This window comes from Neolamprologus multifasciatus, chromosome 1 (assembly GCF_963576455.1).
Source record: "Neolamprologus multifasciatus chromosome 1, fNeoMul1.2, whole genome shotgun sequence".
Lineage (NCBI taxonomy): Eukaryota > Metazoa > Chordata > Actinopteri > Cichliformes > Cichlidae > Neolamprologus > Neolamprologus multifasciatus.
In genome coordinates this window covers 21,383,618-21,405,994 of record NC_140439.1, presented here as the reverse complement: position 1 = coordinate 21,405,994, position 22,377 = coordinate 21,383,618, and the positions used below count along the sequence as shown (strand labels likewise).

Sequence of the window (22,377 nt, the reverse complement as noted above, 5' to 3'; positions counted from 1 at the left end):
ATATATTTGATAGGTTATAGGCCAACAAGTCATTTGCACCTGTTTAAATAGCAGCAGTCATTTTTTGGCAGATGACAAACAGCCACAGCTTGGTTGGATTGTTGTAATGAAATTGTTTGGCAGTTGAATCAACAGAGCGATGCCCTGCAAAGCTGCAGAGCCGACGGTGAACATGTTTAAACTAAAAAGATCTTTTAACGTCCAGTGTGAACAGGATTCTGATCTTTGCTTTGAGATGGACTCAAAGACATTAACACTTACCCTTTAAAGTAGAAAAACTTAGAATTTAATTACAATAATCCTTAAAATTACAATCCACCAAGTGTTTGTGGTCCTCACTAACACTTATGAGCAGACTCATCTTTTCACCGGGATATGTCATTTCCCGATGGGCGTCGGGACACACAATCACACTCTCTGCCCTCTCCCTGCCAGACTAAACATCCTGCCTGGTGCTGCAATAGAGCCGGCGACAGGAACAAACCGCAAGCAAGACCGAAACACAACACAGCAGATCAAACTTCACCCAGAAAGGCTGCGAGCAGAAAAATACACTGAGTCACAGAAACAGTGACACCACAAAATCACAGAGGCTGTGAGAGTGATTGCACTTCCCAGCTGACAACTCCAGGAGCAAACAGCAGGTGGTGTTTTGGTTAATATTAGTGGAAGCGAAAAGGAAATGGTGGCAAACTTCCTAATGTCTTTATTACACAAACATCTGGCTGACTCTTCAAATCAAAGCAGTGCTGAAACAAACAACTGTATTTACTATAAATAAATAAATAAATAAATATTTAGAGTATGGCTAATTAATTACACGTGTACTCACTTACTTGTAAAAGCCCTATACAAATATTAGGGAATGGATTATAACAGTAGAAGGTACCAGATAAACAGTGCCGAGCAAAAATCTTGAGCTACCTCTCATTTGTTGATATTTTGTTACTAAGGAGCTTAAGTGACCGTTCCCCAGGCTTTCTAAAGGTCTTTTAGAGTTTTTCTTTGTACATTACCTGGTTTTTCACTCATTTTCATTCCAGTCTGTACCCTGACCATTTTCAAAGAAATGTTTTTAACACTAAACACTGACCTTTGAGTCAGTCAAGGCTAAAAAAGCACCGAGGTTTGCGGATGAACCAGTGCTGTGTCTACAAATAACAGAGAACTTAGGAAAAAAACATTTTTAAGTTGTTTCTTTAGGCACTTTGTTACTATCAGCCTGTCACAACAAACATAATCTGCTCCCATTTCTTTAGTTGAATCTACAGTAAACCCAGCAATAACACAGTTTGACACAAAAAAAGAGTATTTTTGGTTCCTAAAGAGCTATTAGCTAAAAACCTGGCATATCTCAGCAATCAGTGTTATAAAATCTGAGGAAACTGGACAAGCTGAGATTGAAAGAATTAGTGAAAAACCCAAATCATTCTTATATAAAGGTGCAAATCATCATCAATATATGCAGGAGAGGTACAACAGTGAGTGTCTCTAAAACACGATGGAGGCTCTTTCATGGTTCGGGGCTGCATTTCAGCCAGTGGTGTTGTCAAATGATAGAATTATTAACGCAGAAAGTATCACCAAAGCCACCGTGATGACAGATGATAGAAGAAAGAGAAGACAGAGAGAGGACATTACAAAAAGAAAGAAGTCACAGGTTATTCCAAAGCTGAAGGGGGCCTAATGGCAAAAAGCTTTTTACCCTTCAGCTCTACGCCTCGATTTTGAAACAGCCAGGAGGACAACACACGATGATCTCAGGCTGCAAAATGGCTCATATGGGCTCAACATACCTGCTATGTTACTTGTGCTAAACCACAATGTGCTTTAAAAGCAATCAGAAAAACCTTAAAAGTCAATTTGAAAATGTAGAGGGAACCACAAGAGTGAAGCCAGGAGTGGTGATGTGATGCCATCTGCCAAAAAAACAGCAGGAATCTGAGATGGATCTTATTTGGAAGAAGCATGACTGCACAACTTTTGAAAATTAGCCCAAGTTTGTGGCCCAACATTTGCATGTAAGGGGTTAGGACACTTTCAGATTAGTGGCTTTGATGATTAAACACTATTATGACGCAGGAAACACAAGAACAGCTGTGACTGCTGTATAAAAAAGGTTTTTAATAACTCTTTAGGTGAGCTGTCTGTCATAGTCACTCAGCTCTGCTTACAAAGGACCTCTGATGGACAGTAAGCCACGAGCAAATCCGTCATCACAGAGGGGCTGAAACTCCTCCAACATCTGGCCTGGCGTCAAACAAACTTTACTTATTACAGCCGACAGAAAAACGCTTCAGTCACGCGGCTCATTAGCTGGTGTCAGTGTCTTATCATGCACAGAGACTTGTTTTGAGAAGCCTGGCAGCTCATTTCAGCGGTCCGCCCCATGTGATATTTGCGCTTCATAAACACACCTCAGTGGCTCTCAGTGTGGTGGCGTGGGGGGATGGGGGCTCCTGGCAGTGAGCGGCTGCAGTAAATAAGTAAAGGCATTCAGGATCCGCTGTAAGGCCTGAATCGAGACTAAGATGTCTGTGTTTAAAGCTACTAAACATACATCTGTGGGCGTGCATGCTTACCCTTGTGTGACGTGTACAAATGTTAATGAGTGAAAGTGCAAGGCTGCACACAAGTGCTGCTTTCATAAGAATCGTGAGGGGAAAAAAAGAAGTTATGGTGGAAAAAATAGGAGCCTTTACGATGTCACCCCAAACTCTGCAACCACAGCCTGTGCTCGTGTTTTCATTTCAGAGCGGCGGTGACTCAGTGCTGACGTGGTGCAAGGGTCGGGTTCAGTCTCCTCCCCTGTGACGAGGGTTAGAGCGTGATTTGGGGCTCTGATGTCCTTTTATGGTGTTCAGTGCAAAAACTGATGACTTGAGGCTTTTTGCAGCCTGCTGATGACGCTCTGACAAGAGATGTGAGCTGCTACAAACTATCTGTAGTTTTTACTTTGTGCTTTACACTCCTGGAAAGCTTCCTGAAAGAGACCCTGCATTATAAATGGACAAACACACAAAGAGAAGATGCGGCAGTCCGAAAGAGACGCAGCGGTGAAACGTACCGACTCGGGGGCTTTGATGAAGATCTTGGTGCGGCCGAGCTGGAACTGATCCTGGTCCACGTTGACAGACCGTAAGAGATGAAGGATGCCTTGTTTCTCGTCTCCCCGCCATGTTGGCCAGGATTCTTTGGTCAGGATGGCGTACCTGTCGAAGTTGAGTGGCGATAAGCAGCAGAAGTTGTGTGACTTTTGTGTGCCTAGTCAGACAGTGCACCTTGAACCACAGCGAAAAAGAAAAAGAAAAGCTCGATACCTGTTGAGGAACTTCCTGAAGACCCTGCGGTAGGCGTAGCCAGCACGCCTCACTCTGATGTTTTCCTTCAGACCCAGATACTCCACCTGGTGCTTCACCCTAAAGACAGAAAAACCTCATTCAGTGTCGGATAAACCCCGAATTGATGAAACGTGTTCATTTTTCATACTTTTGTGTTTGTACACATCATTTAGTGATGTGTACAAACACTAATCAATAACAGCCGATTCCTTTTTCTCTAACCTCTAAGGAATCAACTATAAGTCTTTTCATATCACGTGAAGCTTCCACTCATACTAGAGGAAGGGATAATCGGAGGTTATTGTATGCAAATGAGTTGCTTTCCTAACTTTTTCCTCAAACAAAGTAGTCAAACTTCCTGTGAAAACAGCGGTTCCGGTGCTAATTAATGATCCACCCTCACAACAGGAAGGCGGTAGGCTCCGAACAATACACCATCAGACTGTATGTGAACATGTAGTACCCAAAACCTGAGCGCAGGGACAAAAGTGTAGGAAACTGAAACAAAGGGATAAAGAACGGGGAATGCCTGAAACATGTCTCACATGTCTTCAGAGGGACAAAAAGACCCCAAAAAGACAAAAAAGCAAAGAAATTTAGTGAAGATCGAAAAAGAAATTGGATAATGATCTCATGTGCTATAATACATACTTAAATAAGAGAAAAATGTAATAAAATTAGCCATAAATAACGTAATACAGCATTTTGGTGATGGTGCATATTGCAAACAGGGTAGTTTTCTATTAGATTTAAACATTTGATAGGACTGTGGATCAGTTTTAACAAACAAAAAACCCAGACTTTTGTTTTTAATGTATCACTTTCTGTGCTTTATTTCTTTCATTGTGGTTATAAATGTCATTAATCTGTTTTTTTGTTCTTGATAATGTTTTCATGCTCCATTTTTAATGGTCTTTGCTTCATATTTTAGTCAGTTTTCTGTTATTTCATCTTATTTTTAAATATATTTGTTAATTTCCTATTGTGTTTTCTACAAGACAGCTTGAGGTAGACCTATTATGCTTTTACTTTTTTCCCCTGATATAATAATACAGCACTATGGTTGTATCTGATATGAGCACAAACTCAAATATGAGGTCAGACTGCTTTAAAGGCTCAGTTTTAGACAGTTTTTCCACTCTTAACTCTGCAGGACTAAAAAAAAAGGTTTTTTAGAGGAAATTTTAGAGGAAATGAGCATTTTAGATCAACTTCAAGTGTTTCATAGAAATATTAATAGCATATTTTGGTGTCCACAGGACATGCTGTCATGGGTCTGTTTAGAGAGATGAGGTTTTTCATACTTGTTCAGTCTTTTTCTAATTGTACTTTCATTTTCACCAACAAAATGGCAAAACTGCTTTTATAGAAGCGCTCACACTTGCTGATGATCAGTTAATCGAGTGCATTCGATTATCTTCTTAATTCCTTTGGAAGCAGTAAGGGTATACTTAGTTTTTTTCCAACAAGCTATTTTTATTTGGGTTCATACATGTTCTTGTAAACATCACTTTTTCATGGTTATCATAACACTTGCCACTGATTGGCTGCTCCTGCTCAGACCGCCCTCAGGATCGGTCGTGTACACTCGAGTGCTGCCCTCATGTTTTGCTTGGCTCTGAGGATTAAGCTGTCTAATGAATGTGTCTTAATCTTTAACTTTTCAGGACAACAAGGAGTGGGTGCTAGTGATTCAGTCACTCACCGACTTTCCTCCCAGTCTCTGGGCTTCTTGGTCTCATTTGGTTTGATGCAGCGGATGTAGTGCGGCGTGCATTTCATCAGTGTGCTCACCAGATCATTGGCTTGTTTCTGAAGGATGGAATTAGAGCAAACATCAAAAAAGGAAAGATAATGATGAGGCTGGCGCGTCTGTGACTAAATTACTGGCTCTTTGCTGACTGGGAACGCTGAAGGACATCCCACTGAACAGCAAACACGCACATTATCTCAGCAAAGGTCTTTTCCACAGTGACCCTGATAAACCGAAGGCACAGCTGCACTCACACACCTTTATTTTGCTGCCTGCAGTTGTGGGTCGACCCTTCTTGTCAGCATTGAGGTTTTCCGGAAATAGTGCTCTGATGAAGCTACTGTTGGAGGACAGAAAGTGAGAGATTAGGTCAAAAAAAGAAAAGAAAAAAAGCTCTCATTATTCTCATATCAACAAAAACAAACAGCTTTAGGGCCCAATCACACCAAAGCTTCCAGACAGTGAAAAAAACAAACAAACAAAAAATGTAGTTAATGATTAAAGAACCGAGGACCCTTGACGAAGGTCACTGATTTAAATTCCTGAACCATTTGGTAAGTTTGAACTGGGGGTGGCTGGGAAAGCAAAAAAAATGTGAGTGTGTGTCCACACTGTGCTGTATTTGTACAAACAGCTTTCCCTACAGCAAATCCCCACAAGGCCTCTGCTGCAGAGACTGAGTGAATAGTTTTACTTGAGGAATTCCTTCAAAGAATAAAATAAGTAATTTCTTTTGACTGATACTGGGTCTGGAAATGGAGAAACAAAGAAGAACATTAAAATAAGACAGAGTATCAATCCCACTTCTTCCAGTATTTTTTTCTCTCGTCTTTCTGTAACTAAAGGGGAATTTTTCAGTGAAGTGCTGCTTGTTGACAGTGTGAAATGACTCATGAGGGAAAGGGCTGCTAAAGCTAGTTTTTCACTTCACGGTAGAGATTTAGGTAGTAGATACAGAGTGACGTTGTTAAAGAAACTACATTTGTTTTTAAATTCATATATTTGAAAGTGAATTCATACATTGTGTATATATATTTGGGAGAATGTAAGCAAACACAGGATTTAGACACTGTAAACTTGTGCTGCTTCACCAGTATAACAAATAATTTGGATTTCAGGTGGAAACCCCAGAGCATGAGAAATGAAGCCAGCATGGAAGTGTAAAAACTGATTCTCCATAAACTTCCATGTTAAAATGATGCAAACATTTTTGGTCTTTATAGCTGCTTTACTCAATCTAAACATCTTTTTTATTAAATGTTATGACTTGATGTGATATTTGTACTAAAAGACTCTCCAAGAAGTACAGTTTGTGCCTCTAATTGCTGGTGAAATGAAATCGTAGCATTTTATTTTTAGAATTTGTTACTTAGCACTAATCTGTGTGTGTGCAGACTGTGGTCACAGCTGCTAACAGGGTTTCATAGCATTCAGCACTTCACCTTGTAGTGTAAAATATAATTACTTCTGGCTCTAAAAACAACCATAGCAACACCTGAAATCCTACAATAGGTCGAAACTTCAAAACACGGCTTGACAAGCTGATGAGTGACATCACAGTGACTACGTCCATCTTTAATATACAATATATGGTCCTGATCGAGGTTCAGCATTAACTTTAAATGCATCACAACACCAGGATGTGTACAAGGGGTAACTGAAGCATGTAGCTCCACATGTTTGTATCCATATATCTATTTAATTAAAAATGTTATTTAATTTAAATGTATTTATTTGTATTTTATTTTATTTTTTTAAAACTGGATACTCTTCCTGACACAATCCCAGAGGAACTTGTCTCTCCTCCTGGGATCAAACCAGAGTTCCTTCACTCGTTAGGTGATTACGTAAATGGCTGCACTGTGAAGCCACCAGGATTTCTTGCTGCTGGTCAGAATGTGGCAGATATTTGTGAACTTTCCACATCTTCAGGTTCTTCTCAGCTTGAGACATGCGACCGTCAAGATTCAAACATTTCCAAAGTACCTTTTACTTTGTTGAGCACCATTTAAACTATGCACACACACACACACACACGGTGGAGTAACAATAAAGGAACAGTGTGTGTGTTTTAGCTTCGGGAAGTCATTGTCATTTATGGTCCCTTATGAAAATCATAAGATGATAATTTTATAATTATCATCTTATGATAATTTCCTCCTCACTCCTTTTTAAAGCCCCGCCTAGTTAATAATGTAGTTTATTTAAATTACTGCTGATGTCTTGCTTTTTGTTTATGTTGTCAAGTTCCAATTTATTTAATGAGCTTTTTCAAAGGCTTGTTCAGATACTATGATGCAGGTAAAACTCGATCTTAAATTGACACACACTTCTGGCTAACATTTGATTAGTTTATGATTTCAAAATGCTGTTTCATGTTGGTGTAAATCCCACACCCTTTCTGGTTTTCTCCCACATTGGGATTTGTTTGATTTTAAACTTCTGACTCTGGGCTTGGACACAGAAGAAAGGATCAACAGTACAAATAGATTCAAAGACTTCTAATACTGTCCAGCTGACAATACTGGTCAGTCCTTTCTTCTCCGTTTGGACCTGCTGCTTGGAGGAATGGGTGTGCTTCCTTCCGCCTCATTGTGTGACTGTGTACGACTCTTTATCTTTGCATGTCGTGTCAAATGCATCAACGCATCTTCTAACATGTGTCTGAATGGGATTTTGGCATAGCCTCCTTTTGCGCCTTACAAAGGAGACCTGCAGGGGTTGCGCAGACAACACAGGCTGTTTGCACAGATGGCCACTTCGACACACACAAAGAAAGCCCAAGAAAGGATAACACAGGGGGAATAGACACAACACAACCCCACAAACAACCTGCACTTGCAAGGGCAGATTGAGTAGACCCCAAAAACCGCATTATGGGACAGCAAGCAGATGCGATTGAGGGTAGAGGGCACGGCATAACCCCACCCTGCACACTTTTGCTACATCCCACCAGTTTCCAGATGCACTGCTACGTCTGAAGCTCTTATTCAGCTGGTTTCAATTATAAACATATGATCACAAAGACGACTCCCTTTAAGCGAGCGCCGTAGAAATGCTCGCCACATGTCGGTGCAATGTGCAAAAAGGATTTACTTACATTTCACTGCTCTGCATCAACTCGATGAGGTCGGTAAAGAGGACGTCTCGGTTCCTCTCACAGAAACCTTCCGCATCGTAGGACACCTGGAGGAGAGACACACAGAAGGATTTCTCAGGAGTCATCTTTATCAAAAGAGGAGAAAACTGAACTGTATGAAACCTTGAGCAAAATGGAAGATGACCCCTGTGTGGAAATAAAAAAGTGTAACTCATATTGTGGCCTAAATAAATGCCCTGAAGTTTATGGGAGAGAAACAAAAAGAAAACATGAAGGGTTTCAGGGTCCAAGCTTTACACGTCCCAGGATTAGCATCCTTATAAAACCAGCAGTGGTTTAAGTGTGTAAATTAAACTCCATTATTTCTCCTGTAATGTAGGCTGAGACGGGAGGAATGTTCTGAGCGCAGGCATGGGAGCCTCTCGAGCCTTAATGGCACGGCTCATTAAGCTTACGGCATGTGTGCCAGGCTGAGGCCACCACACATCTGGAGAATGACACGAGGCGACCTCTACTCAGACCACCGAAAACCTAAAATAATCCACAAGAAGACTTCTAGTGAGCTGTAATGCTCGGCTCGATGAGCAGGTTTAATACGGGGAGGTAAATTCCTCCACAGACAGACAATGGAGAATGGCAGAGACGGTGCACAAAGCTACTTTAGAAGTGGAAACCTTCTGAGGACAAAATGACAACACAGATGGAGGAACCAGCTGCGTATAACTAGTATTTATGACAGATCATACAAGCACGGAGGAACAGCTCCAACTCCATTAAAAAAATGCCATTTTTTATGGTGTTGGACTTGTTGGTCTCCTACAGCCGGAGACTACATGCAGAAAATATTCTTTCAAAGTTGACGTCAGGGACGAAGACAAGTGCACAGAGATGCTTGACTGTATATATACACATACATCGCGGTGTATATTACCGTTTTATGTCTGCAAAAAGCTGAATGGCTTCCCGTTCAAAATGCAGACGACTGCCGTTTGAAGCCAGTTGTCAGGGAAAACAAACAAACAGATCAAAGTGAAACTGACCTTGCCAGCATAGTGGTGAATGATGAAGCCCTGATTCCAGCTGTTGAAGTGTTCATGGGTGTTGATCTGGACTCGGAGCTTCTGCAGCATCGTCTGGTCGGCCCCCTCGCCCACGGCATGCATGGTGGCGCAAACATCATCCAGGATGCTCATGATGCCAGGAGGATTCTGGGGATCACGGTAAACTTTAGGTTCTTGATCTGTTATAGCTTGAAGACCTTTTTTTGACCTTTTTCTGTCTGATCTGCAGCACATGTATACACAACTGTGGTCTTATATGTAGATCTGAAAGTACTCTGCACCAATTTCAATCAAGTGGCATGAAAAATTTGAGCGGTGGAACATAAGAAACCACACAAAGCTTCGATTTCAAGGCTGAAACAAATTACTAAGGCTTGGTATTTATCAAACACACAAAGACATTTTACACATTTTAAAATGAAAACAGTAGAGCTCATTTAAAACAGCATGTCCTAAAGACTACTCTCACTGTGGTCGTTCCCATTTTTTTTTTCATTATGCCCGAGGCCGATCATCTGCCTTCAGACCAGATCGCGGCAACAGCTTCTCAGACTCGGAGAGCTGTGTTAAAAGGACACGCGTAAATTTGTCAGCACATTAGCCAAAGAACTAAACTGTCAGCCACTGATGCAGATCCCCGGCTCCTCTCAGATGGAAGCTTGTATTAAAACCCTTGTTGTGGATTTCATGGATTAGACCTCTCAGTAGGACAGATAAATCAAATTAAGAGGCATGTCGGCGCGTTTGAGGGTATTAAGCTGCGAGTCATGGCAACAGAGTAGAAACTTGGCAGTAAGTTGGGCAACTCAGTTTACAATACTAGTAAACAAGATTAACAAATGATCACACCCTGGTTTATTGTGGTTTGCGGAGGAGTCCATTGATGTCTATTATGTTTTTAGAGTGATTGATTAAATTTTTCTTCTCCTCTACTATACAGGTCCAAGGTTTGAGCTAAGACATTGCAGATCTTGAGAGATTTAAACAAAAGAAATAGAGTTCAGTGTAGAAAAGAATTGTGCTGCTGACTGTGATATGAACAATATTTGATAAGTGTGAGAAAAATAACTATGCATGTGAATGTGTGAACAAAAAAAAAAAAAAAAAAGGCAAAAAATGGAATATTTTGGATCTTATGATTATAAATTTTATGAGTTGGACAATAGTATTGATCCAGATATCCACCTCTATCAGAATGTTGATATGACATGTGAATATTATAATGGGGAAGAGTTGGATCCCAAGTTAAAAGGTTTTTCATTAATCCACTTTAACAGTCGGAGTCTTTACAGTAATTTTTCTAAAATCAAAGCGTATCTTGATCAATTCCAAAATAAGTTTGCAGTGGTAGCAATTTCAGAAACATGGTTGAATGACGACAAAGAATTGCAAGATGGACTAGAGGGCTATGAAATGTTTTGGCAAAATAGGAAGAATAGAAGAGGAGGAGGTGTTGCTATGTTTGTTTTTTCATATCTTAAATGTAAAGTTGTTAACAATATGACTGCTGTGATTGATAACTTGATGGAATGTTTAACCATTGAAATTCAGGTTGAAAGATCGAAAAACATATTAGTTAGCTGCATTTATCGTACACCTGCATCCTGTATAGATCAGTTTACTAAAGAAATTTCTGTAATATTAGAAAAACACAAGGAGAAGGTGACTTTTTTTTGTGGTGATTTTAACATTGATCTATTGAAGGTAAACGACCATAATAAGACTTCAGAATTTATTGATACAATGTTTAGTTTTGGATTCCATCCGTTGATTCTAAAGCCGAGCAGAATAACGATGGATAGTGCCACTTTGATCGACAATATTTTTGTCAATAAGATAGACGGCAAGATACATAGTGGACTGTTAGTCACAGATGTAAGTGATCACTTGCCTGTCTTTTCAGTGTTTGAAATGAACAATCAACTTCATTTTCAAGAGGATAAGAAAATTGATTACAGTGGTAGAATAAAAACACCAGAACAAATTGCAGCTTTTAAAACAGACTTAGAAAATTATGACTGGCAAAAAGTTTATGTGGAAGACACTAATGATGCATACAATGCATTTTTGGATATATTTTTGTCAATCTATGACAGCCATTGTCCAATTAAAAAGTTTTCTGGAAATTATAAAAAGAAAAAACCATGGTTTACACAAGGCCTGGAAAGAGCCTGTAAAAAGAAAAATAGGTTATACAGGATTTTTTTGACAAATAGAACAAAGGAAAATGAAGACAAATATAAGAAATATCGAAATAAATTAACATCTATTATGCGATATGAAAAGAAAAGATATTATGAACAGCTGCTTCAAAAACATAAAAGTAATATTAAGGCTACCTGGAGTGTATTAAATAGGATAATAAAAAATCAACATAATATATGTTCTCCAACACGTATTGTAACAAGAGGTAATGTAGTGATTGAGAATACTGAGAGCATTGTTAATGAATTTAATGATTACTTTGTTAATGTAGGTCCCAATTTGGCAAAAGAGATTTCTGTACCAGGAGAAAATGATGAAGTAGATTCTACTTCTTCTAAATGTAGCTCAATGTTTCTTGGTGGAGTCTGTGAGAGTGACATTGTAGAAGTGGTGAGTAAATTCAAGAGTAAAAAATCCATGGATTGTGACGACCTTGACATGTCGCTAATTAAAGAAGTTCTTCATAGTGTCCTTCAACCGTTAACATATATTTGTAACAAATCATTTCAAACTGGAATTTTTCCAGATAAAATGAAAATAGCCAAAGTGATCCCACTATATAAAACTGGTGATAAACAGATTGTGTCAAACTATAGACCGGTATCTTTACTGCCTCAGTTTTCAAAGATTCTTGAAAAACTATTTGCAAACAAACTAGATTCTTTTATTGATAAATATGATTTATTGAATGATCATCAGTATGGGTTTAGAAGAAATCGCTCAACATCTCTAGCTGTGATGGAATTTATTGAAAATATTACAACAGCTGTGGATGAAAAACAGTTTGGAATAGGTGTGTTTATTGATTTACGTAAAGCCTTTGATACGATAGATCATTCTTTACTTTTACAGAAGTGTGAAAGGTATGGTTTAAGAGGTCTTGTACAATTTTGGTTAAATAGTTACTTGAATAATAGGTTCCAATATGTGAGTATTAATAACATGAAATCTAAACTTAGAAAAGTAACTTGTGGAGTTCCGCAAGGATCTGTTTTGGGACCTAAATTATTTTTACTTTATATAAATGATATTTGTACAGCCAGTGATACTTTAAAATATGTGATGTTTGCTGATGATACAAACTTATTTTGTTCTGGAAAAGACATAAAGAAATTACTGAAAACAGTGGAAACAGAACTCATGAAGTTAAATAGATGGTTTGTATTTAATAAACTATCATTGAATGAAAGTAAAACAAAATTTATGTTATTTGGAGGTAGTAAAAGTAATATTAAAGTAAAATTGAATTTAAATAATGTGGAAATTGAAAGAGTATATGAGACAAAATTTTTAGGAGTAATTATTGATGATAAACTTTGTTGGAAGCCCCACATAGAACATGTGAAACGGAAATTATCCAAGTCTATTTCTATTCTTTATAAAACAAGAGATTTTTTGAATAAAAACTGCCTTTATTTATTGTATACTTCCCTTTGTTTGCCTTATATGACCTACTGTGCAGAAATTTGGGGGAACACATACAAAACATATTTGGATTCAATATTTAAATTGCAAAAAAGAGCTATTAGAATAATAAATAAAGTTGGATATAGGGAGTCAACCAACCAGTTTTTTGTAGGATCATCTATGTTAAAATTCATGGACATTATATATTCTAAAACTTTAGAAATTATATATCGTGTGATTAAAAAGAATGTTCCAATTTGTATTTTAAGTATGTTTCAACTAAGAGATGGAAAATATGATTTGAGGGGGTCTTATAAGTTTGAAATGCCTAAAGTGAGAACCAATGTTAAGTATAGATGTGTGTCAGTTTTGGGAGTGAAATTATGGAATGGACTTAATGATGAACTGAAGATGTGTTTTTCTTTGTCATTCTTCAGGAAGATTTTAAAAATTAGTATTATACAAGGTTATAGAAATTTGGTTTGTTAAAAAAAGGTTTGTGTTGATTTAATTTCTTAATTTCTTGATTTATCATTGATTTCTTTTCAAACTGTTATACAACTTATTTATCAATGCTATTTATTTTCTTGGTTAAGGATTTGATTATTTCTATGGGGGTAAGGGATAGGATAAGTATAAGCCATAAAGCTTCAGCCTATTCCTTTTTCGGTTACTGTTTGAGTACTTTTATGTAAAATTATAATCTGTTGTTGTTGACTGAAATAAACATTTCAAATTCAAATTCAATTCAAATTCAAAAATTCAAAATATAATCTCCATACCATTTTACTTTACAAAGTAATCTGTTACTTTCTTGATGATAAAAGCCTAGAGGGTGGATATTTAAATCAACTTCCCCAAAAAATAAATTCACCATCACATAGGCAGCATTTTTTTTAAATAACTGAGGTCTTACCAAGATTTTCTGTCATGTTTGTGGTTAATGAAAATGAAAGGCTTTTTTTTCTATATTAAAGAGAAAGAAATGTGTATATTGTGTATGAGCAACAAACGTCCTATTCAGAGTTTATTTACTTTGCTCTCGATGAGATCGCACACAATCTTGTTGTTGAAGTATTCTATAGGAGTCCACTTGATGCCCTCCTGCACATACTCCTCCTGCAAGACATGGAAAAAAAAAGTTCAGTGTTAGAGAATAAAGCATCTGTGGAAAAAAAACAAAAATGGAGTGAGGGGGGGAAGAAGAGAAGAGTGTGGAGGAACATTACCTGCTCCGCCTTTAGAGTCAGCTCGATGAATATCTGCTGGAGCTTCTCATTCACAAAGTTGATGCAGAACTGCTCGAACCCATTTTTCTGAAGAAGACAAGAGGGTGAATAAAATCTGTATAGCCTAAATGAGCTGCATGTCCAGTGGGGGTGCGGATATCCTCTAAGCTCAATGGGCTTTGTTTGGACGGGGAGCGATGTACTGACTGCCTGATGTTAAAGGAAGGGGAGCATTGTGCATTTCGCAGCACATACAATGGACCTTCAGCCTGAACTTTAGGCTACAGAGGTCTGCAGCTTCCTTTCTAAAAACCTGCAGTCACCAGAATGCAGCTGACCTTTTCTTATATTGTGCATACAAAAAACTCTTTAACCTGAAAAAACAGCCAAACCTGGATCAGATTAGATGTCATTTAGCTATCAGAGATAGAGTCACGGTCACCATAGCAACGTTGATAAAAGGGCTAAAGAGCTGTTTGTAAACCACAAATGTCCAGTCTCATTAAACAAAGTAAACAATGACGTAATCAGATTAAAAAAGCATGCTGAAGACTGCTGCCTCAATTAGGAGATGGGACCTAATCCACATACTTTTTACATTAGCCTCATCCTTTGTGTTAAATCTGTTTAAATGCTCATTGCTAATAGCAGTTAATCTCATTTTCACATTGCTGCATTCCTGCAGCCATGTGTCAGCCTGAGAAATGTCCAAAAAACACTTACTTGGAAAATTTCAAATCCATAAATGTCCAACACGCCAACATTTAACTCCTGATGATCCTTCACCATGGCTTTGTTGATGGACTGAAATTAAAAGATTAAAAGCTGTTATTACCAAAATATAGCCGGCTTCAGCACTTTGTATTTACTCTCGCAAAGCACTGTATGCATGTAATCATACCTCGACCAGAAAGTCAAACACACGTGAATGCAGGGCTTTGGAGAGGGCGTCACGCGTGTAACACGCCTGCTCCACGTTCAGCGTCACGTCGATGGACTCCACCGCGCTTCCCCACTTGCTGTCCATCTTTCGACTTGTCAGTTTCTCCTTCAGACGGATGTGGTCAATCCCCAGCAGAAACGCAGGAAAGGCTAAAACTATTATAGGAAAGGAGGGAAAAGAAAGCAGTTGTGACTTTATAAGTGTTATTCTATACAAATATATATTTCATAAGGACTATGATGATTTGGCTATTTAAGAATTTATCATTAAGGGGGTGAAACAATTTTCCAGCTCCTAAAATAAGAGGAGATTATATTTTGCTTTTGTCGTTTGTAATCTTTAATTAAATATCTCTTGAGTTATGGAGAATAGTTTGGGGGAAAAACTGGGATGTAGATCAAAGGGAAAGAGCAATTAGAATATCTTTTTAACGTTTTCTGACATTTTATAGTTTTAATCATTAATCAAAAAAACAAACAGCTGATTAAATGAAAATGATCATAACCACTATATTTGCTTGACAGTCTTTTGTTGTAATATTCTGCTACTGCACTGCTATGATGAGCTGAGAAAAAAAGCAGCATGTGAGAATTGGATCCTTCTCTGAAGCAACTACGAGACACTTCTGTGAAAACCAGCATTCAAATCAATACACAGCACTGGACTCTTCGAAAGGTGAAACCTTTGCATTAGCACAGAAAACACTGAAATCCAGGGTTCAAATAAATCTACCTTTTTAAACTTCTCATAATCACAATGCACATGACTGATGTAAATCCACAAATATAAAGATAATGGTAGATGATTCAGAGCTCATGAGCTTTGTACTGCAGCTGAGTGTAGCGTAAAATATAAAAATAGCTGCTACTGAACTCTTCAATAAAAAGTGTGGCACACACCACAGATCAAGCCCCGACCTGGCGCTGATATTGTCCCCTGAGAGCCCCTCCCTGCCTTATTACAGTGACTCACTTCCCCTAAAAGGAAATAGCTCTCAGGCCTGCAGACTCGCTGCGTCTGAGAATGCATCAGACCACTCTAGAAGCCCCCCCCTTTTGGGACGTTAGGGTGTGACTGACCATACGCCCGATTAAACCGTGAGGAAAAGTCGTCCTTTGTGTTTGGTAATAAAGGTAATGGCTGTATATGACGGCTGGCGGTGTGGACACATTCTGTGAACTTTGGAAACAATGTAACTCTAATGTAACTCTGTGTTTTCCTGCAGATTTGTTAGTCAAAGCAGCAGTGCATAATGTAGATGTCGGTACAGACGTTTTCAAAGCTTGCAGCTTCACTCCAGTAAGACATGAACAGTCCTCTGACAGCTCACTTCATTTCCCCAATATCAACTCTTGGATATTTGCATGTTAAATTTGAGCTGTGGGAGTTTTTTAGTCATTGTGGGAGACTGGCCATCTGTTCAGGGTATACCCTGCCTCTCGCCCCATGGCAGCTGGGACAGACTTCTGTGACAATGAATTGAAGTGATGGATGGAGTTCTTCAGTCCAAAAAGTCATTACTAATTTTTGAACTGAATTAATGTCAATATATTAATGGTGAAAAGAGATGAAACCCTCATGTCTTTAAAACTAGCGCAGCTCAGAAAAAAAAAGACCAAATGCTGGGTGATTTGGCAGTGGCAGTGTCCATCATCTATTTACAGTCTGCCTACTTTCATCTTTATACTTTTAGTTTTAGTAGTTAATACTGAAGTGGCATGTGCAGTTTTATATTAGGAGCAGTAATACAACAGCACACTGCAGTTAAAGCACACAGGAAAGGAGGCTGAAAGGAGCAGGAAAGGCTTAGATTATGAAATGCTGCTGTTATGTCTGCCCTGAACAAACCAGCGCTTTGTAGACTGGCAACTGCACTCTCCCCTGCATCATACAGACGCAGCATGAGGAGAAAAAGAAAAGAGGAAGGGAGAAGGGGGACAGACAAAAAAAAAAGCATTTTTCCAAGTAATTTTAGTCTCTGACGAAATACGTCCAGACCTTCAATAATAGCATTTTATATTCTGGTGATCTTGCATGGCCTGAAGTACTCCAGACAGCTGGCTGCAGCCCTGCATTAACACAATAAAACTTTAGGGAGTGAAAGTGGTGAAAAAGAAACACCCTCCAAAACCAGAGAAGGGCAGGTCAGGACAAGAACCCAGCGAAAAGCAAAGATTTACCACTACTCAGACTCAGGCCTTAGCGCTCTGTTTCCTTTTGGTGACAAAAATCTTTAGTGACTGGTGATCAGCTCATTGTGCAAGTCCACTTACACTCTTCGCTCTCCACAGCAGCATAGTTCCCCGATTCCTTGAAGCTGATATTTCCCAGGTGCAGGACTCCGGCTACGATCTGAAGCACCATGGAGCGGTCCTCTGGTGCAATGCCAATCACATCCATGGCTTTCTGGGGAAGTAAAAGGGGAAAAAAATAGCATGCTAAATCAGGACCACAGTGGGGGTTTACTCACTCCTGCGGTACCTAGCTCATGTTCTCTAATTACTCCTGTTGTGGTCTTGCTGGTAAACAAAAACAGAAGGAGATCATTGAAAAAAAAAGGAAAAAAGAAAACAAGAGAGGAGTGCTATTGAGAGACTGTGAGCCACATGAACACTGGTATGAGATTCACAGACAAACACAACACCACTAACTCCCAAGCAGACAGAAAGAGTCTGACCGTACCATTGTCTCCTGGAAGTCACTCTTGTCGTTGATGTCGTCCACTTTGTAGGAGCCAGACTGATTGAGGTAACTGTAGTAATCCAGGCTTGTGATTCCCAGGCTATTTTTCTGCTCCGAGGTGGCTCCTTCTATCAACTGTTGAGCAGAAATTAAGTCTCTAACTGTGTGTACAAAATATATAACACACAGTTTAAAGAAAGCTGTACTGGCTTCTGAAAACTAGACATGTCTATACAATGGAACGGATAACAGCCCAACTACAACTAAAAGGGCCAACCTTCGAGAAAAATTATAAAATATCTTGACAGGACACTAAAGCCTTAACACTGTTACATCTGTGCTTAGGTATGTAAGTATAGGTATGTATGTATATGTATATGTGTGTTTTTCCTTTTAAATTAAGTTTTTGAATTACCCTCACCATTATATACTGCAGATTTGGTCTCAGATCATGTTGTTGCTGTGAATTGGCTTGTTATTTTTGGCAATAAAAGTTCAAAAAAAAAGAAAGAAAAAAAAGAAAGCTGTACTATCGAAAAAAGAGAACCTCTGGCCATGCATGACAAAAACAGACTGCTTTTCTAACCCAAACTGTCCTGAAATCACCTCGCAGGCCCTTTTCTCAGGTCACATGTGTTCCATTCACTATTACAAAAAAAAAAGGGCCTCACCTGGTAGAATATATGGAAACTCCTTTCTCCAGGATTCCTCATGACAACACGTGACTTTTCCAGAAGGAAGTTGGAGATTTTCCCGCCGTCTGGTTCACCGCCGGAGCTGAACTGGATCTCAAAGTATTTCCCCTGATGGATCAAAGCATTTTTTTTTGTATTGCAGCCAACTGTAATAAAGCTTAAAAGGCAGCATTTACGGTCTGAAAATACTGGCACCTAGCTGTTCTAAGGCTACTAGCAGTGTGTGTGTGTGTGTGTCAGCTTAAATAGAAATATGATCCAGCTTTTTGTCTTACTCTCAACTCCAGACTAGCCTGTATGCAATGTCTCATTATTCAAAGAAAGCACTTCAAATGTAGTGACCTTACACAATTAGTGCCAAACTATTTTTGCTCTTTTAAATTTGAAGCTAAGAATATCTTTTATGGCATCTGCTCTTTATGACTCGGTTGAAAAATTTCGGGGGAGTTGCACTTTCTATGTGAAGCTTATTTTTCATTGGTTAAGTTTCTTAGTAAGCCTCAGGGCTTCTGCATGTGTGTCTTTCTGAGCAGTGCGTCGTCGCAGCACTTCTGGTTAACCGGGACACACACGAGGTTTGATGCCTCATGAAATAAAACAGAAAACAGAAGGCAAGCTGTTACTGTAAATCTCAAAGGTCTCGAAGGTATGCCACGAAAAAAAAGTTGAGGACTCAGCTTGTTCCACGGCAGCTCCGTCCCTGTCTGTGACTACAAGTGGGAATTTCACTTTAAATTTGATTACACTGTATGTTAAAGGGGGGGAGAGAAGCAGACTTACAAATCTGCTGGAGTTGTTGTTCCTCAAAGTTTTGGCGTTGCCGAAGGCCTCTAGCAGCGGGTTGGACTGCAGGATGATGTCTTTGACGTGCTGCGAGGAGACAGATTCAGTGAGCTGATGCTACATCACAAACAGATGAGGCAGCAGGTAGAGAAACCACACACTTCACACCCCGACTCTCTGAAAGTTTCCACTAAGATAGCAGCATGGCGCACACATGCACATCTACAGACAGACACACAAAATCTGGAGGGCATTATCCTCCCTATGAGCCATGTGTGTGTCAGAAACACATGAGTTTTAAATCAGTACAGCAGACAGAGATATTCCCCACTTCCAGTATTGTTCACAGAGGCTGAGTGGTATTTCTTGGAAATTTTCTTTTATCAGTCCTGTACTAAAGAAAAACATCCTTCGCTGACACACATTCTTATATGAGTTTAGCCTTTTAACTACGCTGAAGTTCTTCTTGCACTGATGTTTTATTCCAGTATGATCTCCAGATGTCCAAAAAATCTGAATAAGTACAAGTACTATTAGATATAGGGTTGTGCAATATGACCAAAATCTCATATCCCGATATAAGAATTCTATCGTCCCGATAACGATATAAATCACAAAAATGTAACATTTTCTGTAAATTCTGTGAATCTCGGGCAGCTCGACTTGCGGGAAGTGTTTCCAGCTGCGTATCATGTACCTGGAGTCAGTGTTTTAACCGATGCATGAAACTATACATTTTTAGACATAAGTTGTAACTAGGGCTGGGTATCGTCACTGATTTCTAGAATCGATTCAATTCCGATTCACAAGGTCCAGAATCGATTCGATCCACGATTCGATTTAATTCGATTCGATTCACTTCGATTTGAATATGGGAAATTTTGACAGTCAGAAATATTATAATTCAGATTAGTACATTTACATATTTTTGTATCTATAAAAAGGAAGCTGACACACGCAAGACTTTATCAAAGGTGTGAGCGTCACAGCAGATGCCTTTGTGTCAAAGTAGCTGAAGATAAAACACAGAAACACATGAAGGTGATTTTTCCTGGCCTGGGATTTTATAAAAATATTCTGCAGTACATCAAAAACGAAAGAAAACCATTAATCAACATATGAACATTACCTCTGAAGTTACAGCGGTTTTATTAGAGACACGGCTAAGCATTTTGCATTTTGCATAATTTTAAAAAGTTTAAATTTGTTCAGCATTGAACGGCAGAAATTAGGTTTTCTTTTCGGAAGTATATAAAACGGAAAGAAAAAAAAAGTCGGCCGATAGCGCTGTAAACAAAGGTAGACTTGTGCGTAACAAGCAAGCGAATAATGCAGAAAATCATACAGAGAGAGAGAGGGGGAGAGAGAGCTGTGCATCATGGTAGAAGCAAAACAGTAAAAGTAAGAGTGAATAGTTTGGATCTTCTTTTGCTGCTGGTTCGGTCAATATTGTTTGGAGAGACATCAAACTAACAGCTTTACAATCAGCGCATAAAGGGCGTGAACACAAAGCGCGGACCCGCCGACAGATCAGAATCAGCGGGCTGTCGGCTTTCAGCCCCGACTGTGAGAAATTCGACATCTGATTCTGATCCGCGGGCTGCGCTGTGTGTTTAAGTCTTTGTGCAGAATCCGTGTTCCTGCTCTCATTTACTGTTTTAGCTGTTTGGTGGTTGTTGAAGTTTTGTGAGATTTCACCTGAGATTCTGGCATTTCGGGCAAAATAAATTTATATTAAAAAATCGATTCAGGATTTTAATGAATCGATTTTACGTAATCCAAGCCAGAATCGATTTTAATCGATAAATCGATTATAAAAACCCACCCCTAGTTGTAACAGCTGACGTTTTCTTTGTGAGTATTTATTACACGGCGTGCTGCAGGGAAAGGCTTGTTCTAACGTTTGAGTCTAAGGTTTATTTTTTAGCACCTGCCGGCTCTTTTTTAATTCTCATCTGTAAATAATCTGCTCTTTCACGTGATTCAGTTTATTTTTAAGTCTCAACAGGATCTTGAGCTTTATTGTGAAAGGTTTATGTGGAACATAAACAAGCGGACACGCAATGGTGTTACCGTCGTTGTTGCTAACGACAACGCATAAAAACAGGCGCTTGTCCGTCTGTAGTGTGGTTATATTAAATATAAGAGAAAGAGAGAACTTTAAGAAATTAATATAGCCACTACAGTGACCATCAAAATGATGAAAAAATATTGCCGTAAACAGTTTATTTTGCGACACCACGAAACAAACGATAGCGTAAAATATCGTTATATCGAACAGCCCTAATTAGATATGTAGAAGCTTTGAGAAATGTATGTTGCTAAAACAGCTGAACTGACACAGTGATATTATCTTGAGGCATGAAGTACAGTTAACATTATCATAGTTATATAATAAAGCTGTCTTAGTTGATTTAGTGTAAGCAGTCTATGGTTAAATTTAAAGCCAGAAAATGATTTCTGATTGTTTTCTTGGTGGAAGCAGCTCTGAGTGGATTAATTATAAAACTCCCACTGCCATCACGGTGCAGGAATTTCCTCATCAAACTTGAGATTTTTATCGAGCTTAGAAACTGGACATCTGCTGTTTTTTTTGTTTTTCTTTTTTTATTTGGGGGGGGGGGGGGTGCCAGATGGCACGAGGGGGCTGCGTGTATAAGAGTCTGCTGATGGGCTCACAATAGGACACAAAGGATGAGGATGACAAGACAAAGACTGGAGCAAAGCGTGAAAGACAATGCAAGAATGAGACAGCAACAGGTGGTTTGACTGCACACGTGTGCAGTTAGTATCACAAATCATTCTGGTTTAACTTAGTTATCGTTCACATGTGCATTTGAGCATTTCAAATATGCATTCCTCATTTACAAACTGCCGAGAAGGACAAAAGGCATCTCCTCTCACCTGCACTCTAGGTCCACCGCCTGACACTCTGGAGATGTAGCCCATGATATATTTGGCTGCCACAGTCTTCCCTGCTCCGCTTTCACCGCTGAAAAGCAGATAAAGACTTCATCACATACTTTCTCAAACACAAGCCAAATTCAGATACACCTGATAGCCTGTGGCACACGCTCACTGAGACGTCATTTTCTGTCTCACACAACCACAGTTTTTATTCACTCAGTGACTAAAAAACACCCGCCCCAAAACTTTTTTGGTTTTGATTTTTGTTCAC

The 22,377-nt window shown here is 39.0% G+C and overlaps 1 protein-coding gene across 2 annotated transcripts in view; it reads right to left on the bottom strand.

Annotated features, from left to right (window-relative positions):
- The window catches only part of myo1ea (myosin IEa), a 59,071-nt gene that overhangs the window by 14,257 nt on the left and 22,437 nt on the right, over window positions 1–22,377 (bottom strand). For both annotated transcript variants that reach the window (XM_085146999.1, XM_085147081.1), the window contains exons 5-19: window positions 22,104–22,191; window positions 19,197–19,286; window positions 18,393–18,524; window positions 17,722–17,856; window positions 17,313–17,445; window positions 14,998–15,194; window positions 14,820–14,900; window positions 14,097–14,183; window positions 13,903–13,986; window positions 9,235–9,402; window positions 8,195–8,280; window positions 5,353–5,434; window positions 5,047–5,153; window positions 3,321–3,419; window positions 3,068–3,212 (exon numbers count right to left, since the gene is read on the bottom strand). In XM_085146999.1, coding sequence (XP_085003125.1) covers window positions 3,068–3,212; window positions 3,321–3,419; window positions 5,047–5,153; window positions 5,353–5,434; window positions 8,195–8,280; window positions 9,235–9,402; window positions 13,903–13,986; window positions 14,097–14,183; window positions 14,820–14,900; window positions 14,998–15,194; window positions 17,313–17,445; window positions 17,722–17,856; window positions 18,393–18,524; window positions 19,197–19,286; window positions 22,104–22,191 — 1,714 coding nt within the window. The remainder of the gene's footprint in view (window positions 1–3,067; window positions 3,213–3,320; window positions 3,420–5,046; window positions 5,154–5,352; window positions 5,435–8,194; window positions 8,281–9,234; window positions 9,403–13,902; window positions 13,987–14,096; window positions 14,184–14,819; window positions 14,901–14,997; window positions 15,195–17,312; window positions 17,446–17,721; window positions 17,857–18,392; window positions 18,525–19,196; window positions 19,287–22,103; window positions 22,192–22,377) is intronic.